Consider the following 17,364-nt stretch of genomic DNA (forward strand, 5'->3'; position numbering starts at 1 on the left):
TTTCATAATTAATATTCCTTCCTCTAATTTCGAAATTACAAATACCTGCCTTCGAGTTAATTTATCGCGGTTGCGTATTTCCTAATTTGTCGCGCTAATTAATCCTCTCGAATTATTGTATGTACATCGTGAAGAGCGGGGTGCTGCAAACAATAGATTCGCCCTTTTCGCGTGAATAGCTCTCGTAGCACGACGGCGGAAATTCGATTATGCGAACCGTCAACTCTTCGGCGATGCGTAAAAAGCGCACGCGAACGCGCGTGACATTTCATCTGTTGTGAGTCTCGTTGGGAATCTTGTCACCGAAAATGAGCTACTTCGTGAACAATGACTGGAGCAAGAATCAGTATGAAAACCTGGGCGATATTCGTCCACGAAGCGGTAAGTTGACGACGGTGACGCTCAGGATGTATCATGTCGGACAAATGCGAGGCGAATGTCATTATATTTATTTCACTCGCCACGACCTGGGGCGAATCATTTCTCGCGAATACTCGGATCTTTCCTGTAATCTGCCCGCCACTTTTGGCATTTTGGTATTTTAAATCTAATCTAACCTAACCTGACCTATCCTGTTATCTATTCGCTGGATTCTGATTGATATATGAATAATCAAATGTAAGTGACAGGAAAGGTCCGAATGCTCTGCTAAGGATGTCAATCATCGCGAACTATATTTTTTTCGTACCTATCGTTGCACCGGCAATAACCGCTAAAATCATATGATCCCATGTTTGCCCGGGAGTTTCTCGTCACGTGACCATCTTTTGAATTAAAAATGATTACGTCATATTTATTATTTATTCTTTGGAAAGATAAAGATACACGATGTAAGAAGTATGTTGAGATAACTATGCGTCTTAAAAATCACTCATTCGCACGCATATTTTCTATCATTAATTAACAAATTTCGATATTACAGGCTCAGCGGTTCGCTCCATTTCTTGTTGCATCGCACTGGGTCTGAGCTCGATGCTGTTGATACTCTCGTTATGGAGCTTCAGCATCCAAACTCCAACGATTCGCATCCATGTGCTGCACTTCGATAAGTGGCAGCCCCTTCTGCGTACCATCTCCGATAAGTTTCTGTCGTTTGGTCTGGATACTGGATTGCTTCGGAAGATGAACGAATTGCCGGTTGGACAGGAGAAATTTATCAATCTCGCACGGCATTTGAGCCCCGCTTATGTCAGGGTGGGTGGAACTGCCGCGGACTGTCTGACATTTGATCAAAATCAGGTTGGTTCAGATCTGTGAGACTTTTTACGACAGAAAATAATTTTTACAATATACAATAATTTTTATAATAGAAAATAATTTTTATAATGGAAAATACAATAGAAAATAATTTTTATAATAGAAAATACAATAGAAAATAATCTTTATAATATAAAACAATCTTTACAATATAAAATAATTGCTGTTTAATCTTAATGTTTGTTGCAATGCTTATGATCCGGATCCAGCAAAAGTCTTCCGAAAAGATCCTCAGCCCTGTAGATGGCCAGAATATCAGTAACTTCACCATTTCGGGCGCGGATCTGCTTGCTATATATGATTTCACGGTGAAGGCCGAATTGCGAATGATCTTTGACTTGAACGTGCTGCTCCGAAATTCAGACGGATCCTGGAATGACACGAACGCGCGAGAAATCATCGCGTTTGCCAAGAATCAGAATATGGAGCTGGACTGGCAGTTGGGAAACGGTAAGAAAGGTGCAGAGTTAATGTATTAAAAAATAATTCCATCAAATATATAAAACGAGAGGAATAAACTTGAGCTGTGCACAATTCTGGCAATTCATCAAGGATTTTAATTTATTTTCAGAACCAAATTCCTTCAAACACGTGTTCGACGTGGCGGTCTCCGCGATCGAGCTCGCGAAGGACTACGACCGCTTGAGACAGTTGTTGAACGAGGCGGGTTACATCGAGAGCATCCTCGTCGGACCGGAAGTGAATCACGTCGGAGAGGCGAGTAACGTCGGAGAGAAATACGCTGAAACGTTCCTCAGGAATCAGAGGAGCACCGTGGACTATGTCACCTGGCATCAGTATTATCTGAATGGAAGAGAGGCTAAAGTCAAAGATTTCGTGACTCCACTTATTTTTAATTGGTTACCAGGGCAAATCAAGGGCATGGAGGAGTTTGTCGTCGCATCGGGGAAAAGTATCGCTATGTGGCTGTGTGCGTGTCTCAGAATGGAATTTTATTCTCAGGGAATTCTTCGTAAAAAAAATCATAATGTTATTCAACATATGTGAAATTGTACGCTTATATTATGTAACGTATTTCTGAAAATTTCGAATATTCTTAAATCGATCATTTTTGAACGTTTATTATTATTTTATTTATTTAAATTCACTCACATGATCTTTTTGGAATCTGATTTACAGCGGAAACCAGTACTGCGTTCGGTGGTGGCGCGCCCGAATTGTCTGACAGATTTGTCGCTGGATTTCTGTGGCTGGACAAACTGGGGTGTGGCGCTAGCACAGGTAACATAGGACTGAATGTCATCACGAGGCAATCGTTGTTTGGCGGAAACTACGCTATGGTATCGCCCGACCTCGCGCCAAATCCCGACTGGTGGGTCAGCGTCTTCTACAAGCAATTCGTGTCGGAGAAGGTCCTGAAGTTACCACCAAACGATCTCAGTCACGTGCGATTATACGCACACTGCACGCCGAGAAGAGCTCTCATCGCCCGGGTGCCCGCTGTCACGATCTACGGGATGAACATCGACAGAAACGCGGTCCGCGTGGACATTCCGGAGTTATTCGTGCAGCCCAGCAAACTCGTGAAAATATTCTTCTACTCCTTGACTGCCGACTATCTTCAGTCGAGGTACGTCAGACAGAAATTGGAGAAAAATCCTTTTGCAAAAATATACAGAAATATATTAAAATTATTTAATATATTAAAATCTTTTGCAAATAGAAATATATTAAACATCAAATGTGCTTGTACGTGATATACTGTATTTTAAATATATTGCATGCTGTACAATTAAATTATATAGTCTAGAAGTCAAACATCAACGTATGAAGTACTTTAATACGAACTTTATTACGGTAAATTAACAGCAAGGGATCTGAGAGTCATTATTTCGTTTTTGCAGCGAGATAAAGGTGAATGGCGAAGTACTGAAGCTGCGACCGAATGGCGATCTGCCACCATTTCGACCTAGAATACTCGACCCCACGGATCCCATAATCCTACCGCCGTACTCGATGGCGTTCATGGTGATTCACGGTCTCGAGGTTCCCGCCTGCTCGGTGTGAACTCCCAGGGAACGCGACAAGTCGATTTTATTACGTTTATACTGCGTACCTTTTATGTTTACTGTATACCTACTATATTATTAAACATTTATACGGTATATCTTATGTTACATATTTTTACAAATTCTTATCAACGAGAAAGTCGCTTCGCGCTGATGCGCATCATCCTAATTGTTCGCGGAAGGCGCCGAGGGCCTCCGGATGGAAATTCGTCCATTTATTGCGTAGCAATTTTTAATTCACGACGTGCTTTACTGTCGTTTCACGTGCAATAAATATTACAATGCGCCGCACAAATGGTAACAGCCAGTGGCATTGTACGCGACTTATCGCACTTCCGTTGCGGAACACTCGTACAGCTAAGACAACTCATTTTTCGACTCTAATGGTGTATTTGTGTTCTTCCACTCGGCAACCTGTGCCTTTACTCGACATGCCACTTTTATTTATTAGGACGACTTGACTTTCCCTAGATAATGGAAACTAAACGCTACAACGAGGATTTTTCGTAACCATCGTATCGTACAAACGACAAACGCACAAGGTAGCGAACAATATATAAATATAATAGAAAGTAAAGACATATCATACAACGGAATGACATCTATACGTCGAGCGAACGTTTTCAAGATGATATATCGCGCGTCAGCGGTGATCGGACTAGCATTATCGTCGTTATCGTCGCTACTACATCGGTACTACTCCTTTATTTCTATAAAATAGCGTAACACTCAGGATCGGGAAGTAAAATCTGGAGCATGATTAACCAGTGAACGACTGACGTGGGATACTGTGATACCTGCTTGTAACGATAGATTTCGCACGAGTACAATTACACCGCAAGTCTCTCTGTTGTTACTCTCATCTACTCCGCGGCAGAAATCGTGATGGTCTTGCCCTTGGGATCGTCGAATCTGTCCATCGTGCGGATATCCATGATCATAGTCAGCGCCCATATCATAATCAGGGCGAGTATCGCCGTGACGAATATTCCCGTCCAGATCGGTATGCTGGTGAAGCCGACGCAGTCGTACGCGTCGCCGAACACTCCGTTCGTCGGGTCGACTTGGAACTGCACGTCCGTCATGTTGAGGGAGACGGTGTTGTTGGCGAAGGTGCTTTGCAGCGAGCAGTGATAGGAGAACCTGTTCGGGAACTGGATAGCCTTCCTCGGCCACAGGGAGTCGACGTTGCCGTTTATGGTGTACGCGATCTTCGTGAACGCGTAGTAGCCCACGCTCGTATTGGTGAAGAAGAAGCGGAGCGACAGATCGCCGATGTCGTCAACGCCGGAGAACTTGATGTTCACGGTCATCGTGCCGTTCTCATTTTCACCAGCCGTCGCGTCGACCATCTTCGACAGGGCAAGCTTTACGGGCGTTTTCGTCTTTCCAGGTACCTGCAACGACAATAGTTTATTTTGTCCGTAAAAATAATTTTATGTTAACTCAGAGGTTAGATTGAATTTTCCTTACATGGAATAACGGTGTTTGACTGGAATAAAATAGAAATCTTTTTATATTTATCTTGAACTCCTCAGATTCCTCTGCGGCAGTGTCTCTCTTTATACGCTCGGCTTGACTGTAACGACACTGCTTTCCCGTAAGCGCCACGCATGTGCTAGGATCACTGTCTTTCAGGATCATGTTCAATTCATGATGATCGTTTATATCCTCGATTGTTTGCACCTGTTTATCGCTAAAGACTTTCTGGAAGACGGCGGCTGGCTTGAAAACAAATGGGAAATAGTGCAGTTTTGAGCCATTGGTGGCGATTGACAGCACCTGTAACAATTGTATGATTTTACTTTATTATAATACCTCAAAATGAAATCATGTGTAACACGCAATATATTTATTTATATATAATATTCCATATGCATATTTTTATTACAATATATATTTTAACATTGGATACTAACTGAATATCTTGTTCCTAATTATCTAAATCCTTATATATTAAATTAGTCTAATAATTTTGTTGCCTAAAAGTGTTAAATACAAAGTATAAATCTCAAGTGCTTACATTATGTATTTGAAAAGCAAGAGTATATCTTCTCAATGTAACAACTGAAATTTATACCCTACAAAAACATAACAATATAATAGTGTAGTGTCCAATGTAGCTTGTTTGTCAAAACTTTAAATTTTCCTTTTTCTCTGTTTGAAAAAATCAATGCATTCACTTCTCTCCGTATGTGAAGAACGCAGGGAAGTACAGGGGTAGGGACGGTACCTTCCCTGCCGAGGGCGAAACTAACCTTATTGTCCTTTAGATCCTCGACGCACAATTCCTCCGCAATGATGACCGCCGGGTCCGTCACGCCCAACTTCGACAGGTTCTCCTCGAAGTCCTCGGACGACAGCTTCAGTAGCGGATTCGAGAGCGTTGTTTTGTGCGCGGAGTCAAAATCGGACGACTCGTTCTGCGGGCACCATATCACGACGGGCGTGCCGGCGTGCGAAATCGCGAATTGACAGACGACGATCAGCGTGAGGAGCGGTGCATGGACCAGGCACGGTTTTCTCGTGCTACCCGTCATTCTGGAGGCGAATTGCTACGAATCGGACGAGCTGCGTTGATCGCGAACACCACCGAGAGCAGAAGGCACCTGACTACCACCTCGCGATCATATGATGCGTGTCACGTGGCCGATGCAGTTCCGGATTTTGAAAGAGCGCCGCGCCTATACGAGGTGCTTTGTCGTCCGCCGCGTAAAAAATTGTTAAATTGAGTGGAACTGTGGAAACAAAACGTAATTCCTTCTTTTTGTTTTCTTTTCCTTTTTGTTATGTGCACTTTATAATAAGATAATTAATGAACAAAATAATTAATAAAATAAATAATTATTTCTCTTATAACATCTTGCAAAATTAAACGTTTGCATTTCTTAAACATTTTAAGTCTTAGGTAAAATTTATTTACCCAGATAGCCAAGCCTGTCGAAAGCAGATTATGCCAAATGTCTGCTATCAATTGTTGTCAACAAAAAGATTGCAAATATGATGCAGAAGTTGATATTATCGATTAAGATCACAAATTGGTACCAGAAACCGTGCAGAGCCTGCTAACAGATGACTCTGACAACAGATTGTGCGCGCGCAGATCCTGTTCGGTTTCTGCCGCGGTTAGTGCAGGTTGGCTATTCCGAAGGGGATAGTCGTCAGGTGTACGACGATTGTCCCGAGTTCTTTTTTCACCTTGTTATTTTGTATTTCGTATTTAACTCACTTTTGCAATTGGACATATCGAACCTGAAAGGGATCGGGTGCCATTAAACACTAAGAAGAAGAAGAAGAAGAAGGTTTCTGCCGCCTATAATAAGGGTCTGTTAGCAGGCTCTGCTAATAGATCACTATCCTATTGCGGATATGACGGACGCTTTGCTATCACCTTCGCTGTTGCCAATCTGCTTGCATATTGTTGGGTAATTATGTTATATGTTATATTGTATAATGTGCTGTACAATAGATATGTCTATAATATATTTAATATAGTATATAGTATTATATGTCAGAAATGTAAAACTATTCACATCTTCATTTTTCAAATTTTCGATGCAAGAAATGCTTCTGCGAAAGTGGACCTTTCTTGGATTTGTTTATTTCGATTCAAAACTATAAAATCGTGTTTTTTTATTTTGACTATTCCCAATTGTGTAAAATTGTGCTTTTTTATTCTTTATCGATTATTAGTTTATGTCTTTCTGTGTATATTCTATTATGTAACATATTCTGCATAAACAACTTAAAACTTATTTAAATATGCAGTATTAAAATTAAATAATGTAACGTATATGGATATACGTTACTTTAATATTATCTACTTTTATATTTAAAGTTTTTCATAAACATTAGACTAAAATATGTGATATCGTTATATGTACATCTCACTTATAAATATATAAATAGTCGCGATGAAATATATCAAATGCGAGTTTTTTGATATACGTGTATTTCAATCGTGAAATTATAAAATTTTCAATTTCGCTTTATAACATATTTTTGTATTATAAATCACACAACACATAAAGTATTATAATATATATTTTGCTGCCGACTAATTTCTCCTATATAATGGTCTAAGAGAATAATACAGAAGTCTTCCAAACGACACATACCTGTGTTTATGTTTACAGACATTCCTACAGTTCGCAGAAACCAAGGTCTCATTACGTTGGGCAAGCGAAACGTAAGGAGTGTAGGAGAATCTAGATCTGAACAGTGCTTTATATTTGGCCGCATTGAAACGATACCTAAAAGAAGCAAACAATGTATGAATACATGGAGGAGTGTAGACAGCACCTGGCATCACAGTTACAAACTTCTGCAAATTCTGGAAATGGTAATATATATTAAAAATTGTGTATCTAATATACATCCACTGCCACTCGCATATTAGATGCCACTAGCGTATTAGATTTTCCATTCACACAAACTGGATTAATAAGATTAACTGTAATATACATATAATATCACTATAATCATTTCGGAAGTCTTAATAAATAAAACCATTAAGTGCTTTAGAAATACATTTTTTGCGTTCTGGTTTCCTTTTAGTATTTAGCAGTCTTTATCTCACAAATATAAGTAATTGTGTGTTATAATATTATTCACGAACTTATGGACAATGCCACGCTTGTCTAAAAATCCACTTCAATAAACAAGAGAAAAATATATTACCATTCATGTGTTTTAACACGTGTATTGTATGACGAGCAGAAGTGACCTACATGGGCCATGTTCCAAAATTCACTGCCAGCGCTGAAAAGCTATAGTGTACGTGACACAAACTATATAGAGTTTCAGCGCTGGCAGTGAATTTTGGAACACGGCCATGGTGTAAGCGACAAGTTTACCGATGGTCACCAATAATGTAACCATCAAAGTAGCGAATGTGTTATAAATAAACTATACAGCGTCAATAAAGGAATACTTTAATGTTATTTTGCAGAAGCGAGACCTTCGGAGCAGGATATCGACAGTGAATTCCTGAAAGCGTTACAAGCAACTGTTACGTCCCGACAAGTCTCCTTTTTCTTCCGGATTCCTTTTTTTCATTTAACCGTCATATGCCGATGTCATTGCCTTCAGACAAACTTTCTCTTTTATGATCCATCCCAAAATTCCTTTCCTAACAATCTCTCAAAGGACCAAGGTTGCACGCTTAGTCATCTTCCCCGACATAGCGCCTAACTTACACTTACTTAGACTTACACACGAGATATATTTTTATAGCATTTTAATTATAAGTAGATATTAAGCAGGTCGCGCGTCCTGGAGGCGAAGCGTGGCCATATCTCTTGAATTGTTTTCTCATATATCGATATAGTCACTCTCCAAAGCTCGGTTTAAAACGATATGTCTATTGCATAATGTTAACGCACAGATTAACGATACCAATATTTGTATTCCCGTTGTTTAAAAACAAGATAAAATCATATATAAAATACCATAAGTATATATACGTATAAGAATCGTTAGAACTTTCGCGAAGATTCTGTAGGCCAAGAGCGGGGATTTGCGCGGGATCCTCCCTCTCTGTCCATGCCTGTTGCAGCCGTTTTCGAGATCTCCCATTGGCTAAAGGAAAATTCTGTTGGTTACGATTTTGGTATAAAAGGAACCAACCAAGGTTCCTGGCTCTCTTTTCTTTTCTTCTCTTCTCTTCCTGGTTCTCCACCGGCTCTCTTCACTCATATCGCGGTTAGAAAGAAGTACAGCAACGAGATCTTCAAAACGGCGTCAACGCGATCACAACTCAAGGTTCATATTTACTTCTCCCTCACTCTAAATTCATTCAACATTATCAATTAATCAACTCGAATAAATCCAATATCTTAGTAATTAACTATCCAATTAGTAATTGAATCTCCGACTCTCACATTCCTTTTCCGACCATTTAAATTATCCTTAAATCGCAAAACGCACACGACTTGAGTCCCTGGGGTAAATTGCTTAAATGCATTGACTCCAAAAACTAAAATATTAACGTTACATCCCATAACACAACACACGATGAAGCAAATGCGCAGAAAGACAATCTTCGTGAAATGACAACCAGTTCGGTCAAACCACTAAGACGGAAGTTAAGTGGTTTATTTAAGACGGTAGATAAAACCAGCTCAACAGAGACAAGCTTCAATATTAATAATATAAGACTCGCGACCTCTTACTGTAACATGGCTATTGTTCTATGTATGTATGGCTTAATGTACATGGACTCATCTACATTAAGAAACAAAGAAGAGAGAGCTCAGAGTTATTTGTTTAAATGTTTAGAATTGTTAGAAGGAAAAGAATTGAATCGAGGAGCTATTTTGGTACTTATGAGAGCATCTGTGCAACTGAATCGTATTTTCCGTACGTTTAAAGACAAAAAAAATATTGTTCATACTCACATAAAGCGATCGGTTTCTATCTCGAATACACAAGCCAGGGAAGCGACTTTCCAGCGCCTACCGTTTCACGCTTCTCGGTTAGTCTTGATATTGAAGAAAGGCATACAAATACAATGTTTTCTTTGGTGACATTGTGTTCTGAACTTTTATATCATATAAAGGATTGCGATAGCTGGGATCTAGAAGCTCTTGTAAAACCTGTACATAATTTTTTCATGAATCAGTGGATACAGACAACATCGGATCCTGTAAACGAAGGTTGTGCTTGGAGTTCTGCCATAATAGAATTTTTTTTCCTATTTTATAACTCATTTGCGCTTTAGTGATGCTAGGAATTATCTCGCTGCTGTACATTGTATCTTAAAGAGATATGAAACAAGTTCTACTCTGGATATTTCCCGGATACTCATTATGCTAGAGAGCGTCGCCATAATGTCGTGTACATACTATAATCGGCTGCTGCTTTTTACAAAATATAACAAAGTTAGAGTATGTAAATCAACGCCTTCTGTCGAGACAAAATCATTAGTTTTCACGAACTTGAGTGAAGATGTAGAACGTTATGTCAAAGATATTCCTATTAAGGTGTAAAATGTCGATGATTTGAAGTTAGTTTTCAATCATAGTATGAAATGGTTTGACATGCTCACGTCACTGTCTGTTTCACGTACAGACGCGCGAAATGACAAATTTGCATGAAGAGCAACGTGTATGACCGAATTAGGCAAGTACTTTATGTACTTTGAGGCAGACAAAGTCGAACAGATGAAATTGCATAAACAGCGAATGAAGAGTTTAATAAATGAGGAGAATTTTCTCAGTTCTATAGAAACAAATCTAGTTGGTTTACTTTCTCTAAAGTGTAATTTTGAACTAATCATTACTTGTGGCGCTCTTCTGGACATGATACTAGAGGATGCCGAAATCAATGAAAAAGAATTTGAGCATATAGAAAAAGAAGTGCATACCTATATGCAAATTAGTTTAGAATATTCTAAAAAGTATTTAGAAGAGTTAGATTTCCTATTTAGCGAAAAACAAGATTAACCATCTTGGAAAGAATTATACGTTCAAATTTTTGAGATATTAAGTAAAGAAGATTAGCAAATGAGCGCGCGTTTCACGCAGTAGACAGAGGTACAGCAACGATCAAGGCACAGCAGCAGTCATATTATTTAACTACGAATATAAATACGAAAATATAAACGAAATATAAACGAGGGGAAAAACAACGCGTTACTGACATATTCTTTTCTAAAATTTTCTAATAGCTTGCTGTCATGGGTAAAACGTTACACTTGCCTTCTTAGCGCGCGAGAACGCGCTTATTTGTAGATTTTCTTTATTTACTATATCAAAATTTTACATGTTGTTTATGATGAAATAATAGAGGATTTCATGTTAATCAACTATATCTTTATTTAATCAATTTGACTTGTATACTAAAGTTGATACGTTTTATTAAAGACATACACACACACAAAGCATATTCACTATATACATGTTAAACAAAACGACTTTTATCGATAGTTGCATCGATCGCGTGTGTACTAAGAATATATATATATATATTTTATGTATTAATCAATATATGGTAATCATAATATAGTTTTGATTGATTTAAATTACTTATAACTTGTTGTTTTAATTCTCCACATTTATATTTCAATGTTTTTATAACCATTAGACTGAAAGATGTGATATCTTCAAATATACGTACACCTTACTTATAAATAGTCGCGATGATATATCAACTGCGAGTTTGAATTAATGACTTTCGAAGTATATTTCATTGAGGAAATTATTAAACTTTGAGTTTCGACATATAATATTTTTTTGTATTATGAACCACATCACGTAAAGTATTACGATCGATGTTTCTGAAAATCGATTGATCGTTTCACAGAAACATTGACAAAAATAATCGATTGTCAGCAGAAAACGTCGATGTTTAAATAATCGGAGAATATCGCCCATCCCTAGATTTCCTACCGAAGTACCGAGTCGCCCCTTTCTCTCGCGAACCGTCGAAGCGAGCACACGTGCCTGCGGATAGTGCGAGCGAACGATTAGAGCGGTGAATCCACATGGCGAAAAATTTCACACCACCAACGGATTTGTGCACAAATCGACTAAGTTTTCTGAAAGTCATAGGAATCGCTGGATAAGTAGAATCTTATTTGAGTTGAATTTTTATCTTTGAATTACAAGTACGTATTGCCAAATAGTAGATGCTTTAATTTTGTTTGAACAAATAATTATAGTTATTTTGTTTCTTTCTCATGACTTTGTGATATTACATACATTTATATTTCTCTTGCTATTTCTCAACTAATACATGTTGCATGTGTGAACTATACTTTGTGAATATGGTTATTTGTATTATTATATACTCTATGATATATTATATATTTTTCATGTCTATCAAGAAACGTATTATTTTCAGAACGTATTATTACCATATCTCACGCATTCCACCAAATAAATCAAAATTCAACACAATCTAAGAAGCAATAATGGCTTACGTAATGCAGCACCGTTTGGCAAAGCAATATAGAAAGATGGATTCACACTTATCGAATTTTAAGAATTCTGGTAATATATAAAAATTAATATCTATTACATTCACTACTATCCGCATATTAGATGGTTTTCCTTTCACACCAACTGGATTATTAAGATTACCTATAACATATGTCAAATATATAATCATTTATAAAGTTTTAATATACATTTTGCATATTATGATTTTCTCTTTTATTATTATGTAGTCTTTACTTTACAAATATAAGTAACTGTGTGTTATACATAACAATTATTCATAAATTTATGGATGGTGCCATGCTTGGAGCCCCAAAATCTACTTTAACAAAAAAGAATTTATTACTCTTCATGTGCTTTTAACACATTTTTTGTATGACGATCAGAAGTGATATAGTGTAAAGTGTAAACCACACGTTTACTGATGGTCATTTTGTGATCGTCAAGTAATCATCAGTATATATGTTATAGAGAGACTAGATAGTGTAATGACACGCGTTGATATCTTTCATATGGGTATCGCCATATTGTTTTACAACATGTTGCGTTTAGGTAGCGGAGAAAAATTTGATGGAAAAAATGGCATCCACTCCTTGAACATGTTGAGTAGCGGTAACTGAGCGAACTGCGTTCAGCAGACACTCACCCAACAGTTGTATCTGCTGAACGCAGTTCACTCAGTTACCGCTACGCAACATGTTCAATGAGCGGACGCCATTTTTTCCATCAAATTTTTTCTCCGCTACCTAAACGCAACATGTTGTAAAACAATATGGCAACACCCATGTAAAAGATATAAACACATGTCATTATACTATTTTCTAACATAACCGTACCTCTCATCAATTATTGTTAGTTAAATATAGAAAATAAAATAAAATACAATTTATATATCATATATCTATATGCAATATGAGTGATTTGGATGCTTTCTTTGCTATAGATGATGGTGAAAACGAACGGAATAACGTATTGTGTCTATTGCTCGACGAAGTTATGGAACCAGAGCTGGATGAATTAGAAGTGAGAGAACGTGATGAAAGAGTCAGAAATAAAAATTACTATGAAATCATTGTATATATATATTTCACTCATTTTTTCTCTTATGGTACGGTTATGTTAGAAAACAGTATAAGATCAGTGATATGCTATCTGTTGAAATTTGATTGCGTTCAGCAGACACGATCTGTATCACTAACCGCTTACTGATCTGCACTTACTCAACAGTTTTCACATCTGTTACAATCTGCTGAACGCTATCAATTCTTTAATGTTTCTTTGCAGAAACGAAAGATGTCTTGGACGAGATCCCTAAAGTAGACGTTAGTAGGATATTACGAGACGACTTACAATTACCAGTATTATCACATGAAGCAGCGACTTGGCAGAAAAAAAAACTTCCTGAAGCGACAAGCCGTTCGGTGAAAATGTTAAATGATGTGCATGCAAATATAATGAAGGGTTTAGAAAACCAGTACGGAAAACCGATACAAGTTTCAACGAAGCGAACTGTTCTTAGAACAGTTGGATGTTCTATTTAAACTATGCGTAAACATACATTGTGGAACATGATCCAGTTTTCAAACACGCGATTGTATCAATGTTTATTATGACTATAGAGAAACTACTTATGATCAAAAATTCTGTTTCTTATAACTTTGACAAGCATGTACAGAAATGTACAGATATGATTTTCTAATAAACCAAACAATAGACTGTTTGATCTTAATAAAGGATGCCAGTGTAGTCGATAGAAGGAGAAGTTTTATTATTTCTAATAAATGATTATAGAACATATAATATCTGTTATATCATCCATAACAATATTATATTATATGTTATATTGTACGAAGTGCTGTACAATAGACATGTGTAATATATTCAATGTAACATAGTATTGTATGTATAGGAAACGTGAAACTATTCACATCTTCATTTTTCAAATTTTCGATGCAAGAAATGCTTTTATTGCGAAAATGTACTCTTCTTGGAGTTGTTTACTTCGAGTCAAAACTATAAAATCGCTTTTTTTATTTTGATTATTAACAATTTTGTACACCTACTATGTTATTTTTATTGTATATTAGTTGATGTCTTCCTCTATAGATTCTATTACGTAGAATATAACAAATTCCGCATAAAGAATTTGAAAGATATTTCAATAGTTGCATCGATCGCGCATGTATTAAGAATATATATATTTGATGTGTTAATCACTATATGATAATCATAATATAATTTTGATTGATTTAATATTATTTATAACTTGTTGTTTTTTAATTCTTCACATTTATATTTCAATTGTTTTATAAACATTACAAGGGAAGATATCTTCCAATATACACCATCCCATTAAAAAAACCTTATAAAGGTGAAAAAAGTACGCCAAGTACATAAAAAATCTCACCTTGTACGCAACAAAAAGTGTAAAATGCTATTTATAAAAATCAAAACTAAATATGAAATCAATAGTTAACTAGCCAAGTACCTCCAAGTAATTCAGTTTGAGTATTTTATCCAAATGTTTTCCATGCATACTCTCTTATCACATGACGACATTGAAGTACTTGGCGTGCCCGGATTACAGTGGTCAAGTCTTCTTCTAAATATCTTATAACATTCTTATAAATTTGTACAGCATCTTGATTTTTACTGTATTTTGTATCTTGATTTTCAATAATGACTCATAAATCTTGTTAGTTGGAAATATTAAAATAAACACATTTACAGTTTTGCAGACTAAGAAAGTGATTACAAATATCTTTTTTCATTACTTAGCCGACACACATAATTTACATGTAAAGTACAGATTATATAAGGAGTGTAGGAGAATCTAGATCTGAATACAGTGCTTTATATTTGGCCGTATCGAATCGATTGACGTCAAAGGTTACATTTTAGAATTCTCCGAGTGCCATATTTGTTCACGTTAAGAACACATTATACGAAAAGACGATTTGGTGAGAAATTTGGCGAAAAGGAGATTTGGCTGATATGAGAAACTTACAATCTAAGTAGTAATAATGCATCACTATATAGAGGACTAAACAAAGGAACTGGCTTCGAAGTTATCGTATTGCAATTCTGGTAATATATAAAAATTACGTATCTACTATTAGTAATTAATATTTTATAAGAATTTAAACAGTTTCCTTTAATATAATTGAATGATATGATTAAATAAAATACAGCAAGAAGTTATTTATTCTCTTTTTCAAAACTTAAACAAGTTTCTTCATTACAGTATGATATAGTTTTTGGAATATTGTAAATTTTATTTTTGTTTATCGCGCACTCTCCTTCTCTGGGCCTTTCTCACGTGCCATATCGCGTCACTCGCTCGTTGCTGATGATTCGCACGCGATGAGGTGACTTGATGAACTTCGCGTTGCGAATTAGATGTGGACTGTTGCCCAGAAGTGGATGCGACTTGACTTGATTCTGGGAAGACTTCATTCATTGTACGTGGCGTTTCCTCGATGCGCGTATGAGATGCTTTTTTCGTTTCCGGTTTCAATCTGGTTTCATATCGACAATACCTTCGCATTCTACGAACTACAAATGATTACATAAATGATTATATCTAGTTTGTAAACATTAATCGGGTCGATGTATTAATTGCAATTGAAAGAAGCAGATTTACTTTTAGGCCGCGAAGTCCCCGCGTAAGTCGAATCCGAGCTGGAACTCGAAGTATGTGGAGCTTGTGAACGACTTCTGTTTGCCGTGCGATTTCTGTAAGACGTACTATGTCGCCGCTTCCTCCTCGCAATTAATTTCTGTCGTGATTCCGAGTTGCTCAATTCGTCTTCTGCCCAGAATTGCCGATCCGTGTCATCCGGAATCAATGGAACCGGAGCGAACTTTAAAATACAGTTAATAAACACTATTTGTGTGTTTTGTACATGTATGAATAGTGCGTTTTGCAATATATCTAATTTTATTCTTTACAATTTTTTGTAAAAATTTAAAAAGTTTTTTCTTTTAACATAGATTGAAGTATAAACAAAGTTTCAATGATAAGCAAGTGAGATTAGGAAAACTAAGAAAATTGTTTTCGATGCTTTGTATATATGTACATATAAAGACAGAGAGAGAGAGAGGGAGGGAGACAGCTAACTGCCAAAGTTAAGAACATTTACTATAAAACACACACACACGTCCATAAAGCATTGAAAGAAATATCTTTAGTTTTTCTAGTCTATATATGTACATGAAAATAAGATATATATATATATATATAACTATATAATTCAATAAATAACTACTACTTTTTTTAGAAGGATGTCAAACTGTTAAATATATATTATATTTATAGAATTTTACAAGTCTTCTGTAGAATGTACAAATATATTCGATATACATAATAATTCAATTCGCTCGGAATTCAGACATGATATATAATTACAGGATCGACAAATCTCATTGTGCTCTGCTTACAATTTCTCCGAATATTTCCAAAACGCGATCTCGTTTTTCTCTGCCAGAAGAATGATTTTCATAACCTTCCTCTTCGGAGCTACACGTTACCTTATTTGTATCTCCCGAGGCGCAATAATAACCCATTTTATTTTTTTATACAAACGTACCGCGCACCGTTTATATAATTATGACACATATAACATCTTAGGGTGATTGTCTCACATACTAGTGAAATTTTTTTATAATCGGTTAATCAATCAGTATTTAAATGTTAAACTGAGATGTGTAGTGTTTTTTTCGTAATTTATGGCATTTATATACGCCATGTTAGTATGTTGCCGCTATAAATTTGTATTTTGTAAAGACGATTCTTTCGTGTGCTTAATTCTGAAAAATGTTTGTTTTTTTATACACATTTGCAAGAATCAGAAATATTCAAGTGACATCTTCGGCAATAGAAAAAAATATATTATCTTTATTTATTTTGATGGCATTAATTGAAATTCCTGTTATCTAAAAGTAAAGAACAGAAAAATGTAAGTTTATTCTAAAGAAACAGTCACATAAGGTATATTCGCCTTGAACGCTCACGCGCTTTAAACGTATTTCTATCTTTGTAATTCTACATTTAATGAACAATAAAAATGCTAAAAGCTAATACAACCATCTTTCCAAATCTCGAAAAAAGGGAGACAGTGTTGTGCGACGACTATTGT

At 36.3% G+C, this 17,364-nt stretch overlaps 3 protein-coding genes and 1 long non-coding RNA gene across 8 annotated transcripts; 2 read left to right on the forward strand and 2 right to left on the reverse strand.

Annotated features, from left to right (window-relative positions):
• Nucleotides 1-163: 163 nt before the first annotated feature.
• Nucleotides 164-3,382, forward strand: LOC105281678 (heparanase). 2 transcript variants are annotated; one of them, XM_011343082.3, is made up of 6 exons: nt 164-381; nt 923-1,239; nt 1,437-1,707; nt 1,829-2,188; nt 2,398-2,848; nt 3,123-3,382. In XM_011343082.3, the coding sequence occupies exons 1-6, from the start codon at nt 309-311 to the stop codon at nt 3,283-3,285; spliced, it is 1,635 nt and encodes a 544-aa protein (XP_011341384.2). In that variant the 5' UTR covers nt 164-308; the 3' UTR covers nt 3,286-3,382. The 2 variants fall into 2 exon arrangements, with proteins under 2 accessions (XP_011341384.2, XP_011341385.2); XM_011343083.3 differs by having other exon boundaries at nt 165-381; nt 1,467-1,707.
• A 275-nt stretch (nt 3,383-3,657) lies between these two features.
• LOC105281677 lies at nt 3,658-5,929 on the reverse strand. Its single transcript, XM_011343081.3, has 3 exons — nt 5,546-5,929; nt 4,761-5,069; nt 3,658-4,684 (listed from the first exon to the last, which is right to left on the reverse strand). The coding sequence occupies exons 1-3, from the start codon at nt 5,825-5,827 to the stop codon at nt 4,151-4,153; spliced, it is 1,125 nt and encodes a 374-aa protein (XP_011341383.1). The 5' UTR covers nt 5,828-5,929; the 3' UTR covers nt 3,658-4,150.
• Nucleotides 5,930-6,188: 259 nt separating this feature from the next.
• Nucleotides 6,189-14,018, forward strand: LOC105281675. 4 transcript variants are annotated; one of them, XR_003407524.1, is made up of 6 exons: nt 6,189-6,712; nt 7,424-7,629; nt 8,239-11,895; nt 12,132-12,280; nt 13,170-13,334; nt 13,511-14,018. XR_003407524.1 is itself a non-coding variant. In XM_026975335.1 (3 exons), exons 1-3 carry the CDS (start codon nt 12,202-12,204, stop codon nt 13,765-13,767), a joined length of 501 nt encoding a protein of 166 aa, XP_026831136.1. In that variant the 5' UTR covers nt 11,902-12,201; the 3' UTR covers nt 13,768-14,018. The 4 variants fall into 4 exon arrangements, 1 of the variants encoding a protein (XP_026831136.1); XR_003407525.1 differs by having other exon boundaries at nt 6,190-6,712; nt 13,170-13,249; XR_003407526.1 differs by lacking the exon at nt 13,170-13,334 and having other exon boundaries at nt 6,191-6,712.
• Nucleotides 14,019-15,413: 1,395 nt separating this feature from the next.
• Nucleotides 15,414-16,826, reverse strand: LOC105281674. The gene is made up of 3 exons (XR_002193450.2): nt 16,667-16,826; nt 15,870-16,089; nt 15,414-15,781 (listed from the first exon to the last, which is right to left on the reverse strand). It is a non-coding gene; the product is annotated as an uncharacterized LOC105281674 (long non-coding RNA).
• Between the last annotated feature and the right edge of the window lie 538 nt (nt 16,827-17,364).

The sequence above is a fragment of the Ooceraea biroi genome, chromosome 2 (genome assembly GCF_003672135.1).
Source record: "Ooceraea biroi isolate clonal line C1 chromosome 2, Obir_v5.4, whole genome shotgun sequence".
Taxonomy (NCBI): Eukaryota; Metazoa; Arthropoda; class Insecta; order Hymenoptera; family Formicidae; genus Ooceraea; species Ooceraea biroi.

What these genes read in the sequence shown, in the direction of transcription:
- LOC105281677 (XM_011343081.3), bottom strand. Translation starts at nt 5,827, where the DNA reads ATGACGGGTAGCACGAGAAAACCGTGCCTGGTCCATGCACCGCTCCTC. An exon ending in AGGATCTAAAGGACAATAAG is followed by an intron (nt 5,070 to 5,545) that starts GTTAGTTTCGCC and finishes CAATTGTTACAG; the next exon opens with GTGCTGTCAATCGCCACCAA. An exon ending in GTCAAACACCGTTATTCCAT is followed by an intron (nt 4,685 to 4,760) that starts GTAAGGAAAATT and finishes TTGTCGTTGCAG; the next exon opens with GTACCTGGAAAGACGAAAAC.
- LOC105281675 (XM_026975335.1), top strand. Translation starts at nt 12,202, where the DNA reads ATGGCTTACGTAATGCAGCACCGTTTGGCAAAGCAATATAGAAAGATG. An exon ending in ATCGAATTTTAAGAATTCTG is followed by an intron (nt 12,281 to 13,169) that starts GTAATATATAAA and finishes TCTTTGCTATAG; the next exon opens with ATGATGGTGAAAACGAACGG. An exon ending in CACTCATTTTTTCTCTTATG is followed by an intron (nt 13,335 to 13,510) that starts GTACGGTTATGT and finishes GTTTCTTTGCAG; the next exon opens with AAACGAAAGATGTCTTGGAC.
- LOC105281678 (XM_011343082.3), top strand. Translation starts at nt 309, where the DNA reads ATGAGCTACTTCGTGAACAATGACTGGAGCAAGAATCAGTATGAAAAC. An exon ending in GGACTGGCAGTTGGGAAACG is followed by an intron (nt 1,708 to 1,828) that starts GTAAGAAAGGTG and finishes ATTTATTTTCAG; the next exon opens with AACCAAATTCCTTCAAACAC. An exon ending in GCCGACTATCTTCAGTCGAG is followed by an intron (nt 2,849 to 3,122) that starts GTACGTCAGACA and finishes TCGTTTTTGCAG; the next exon opens with CGAGATAAAGGTGAATGGCG.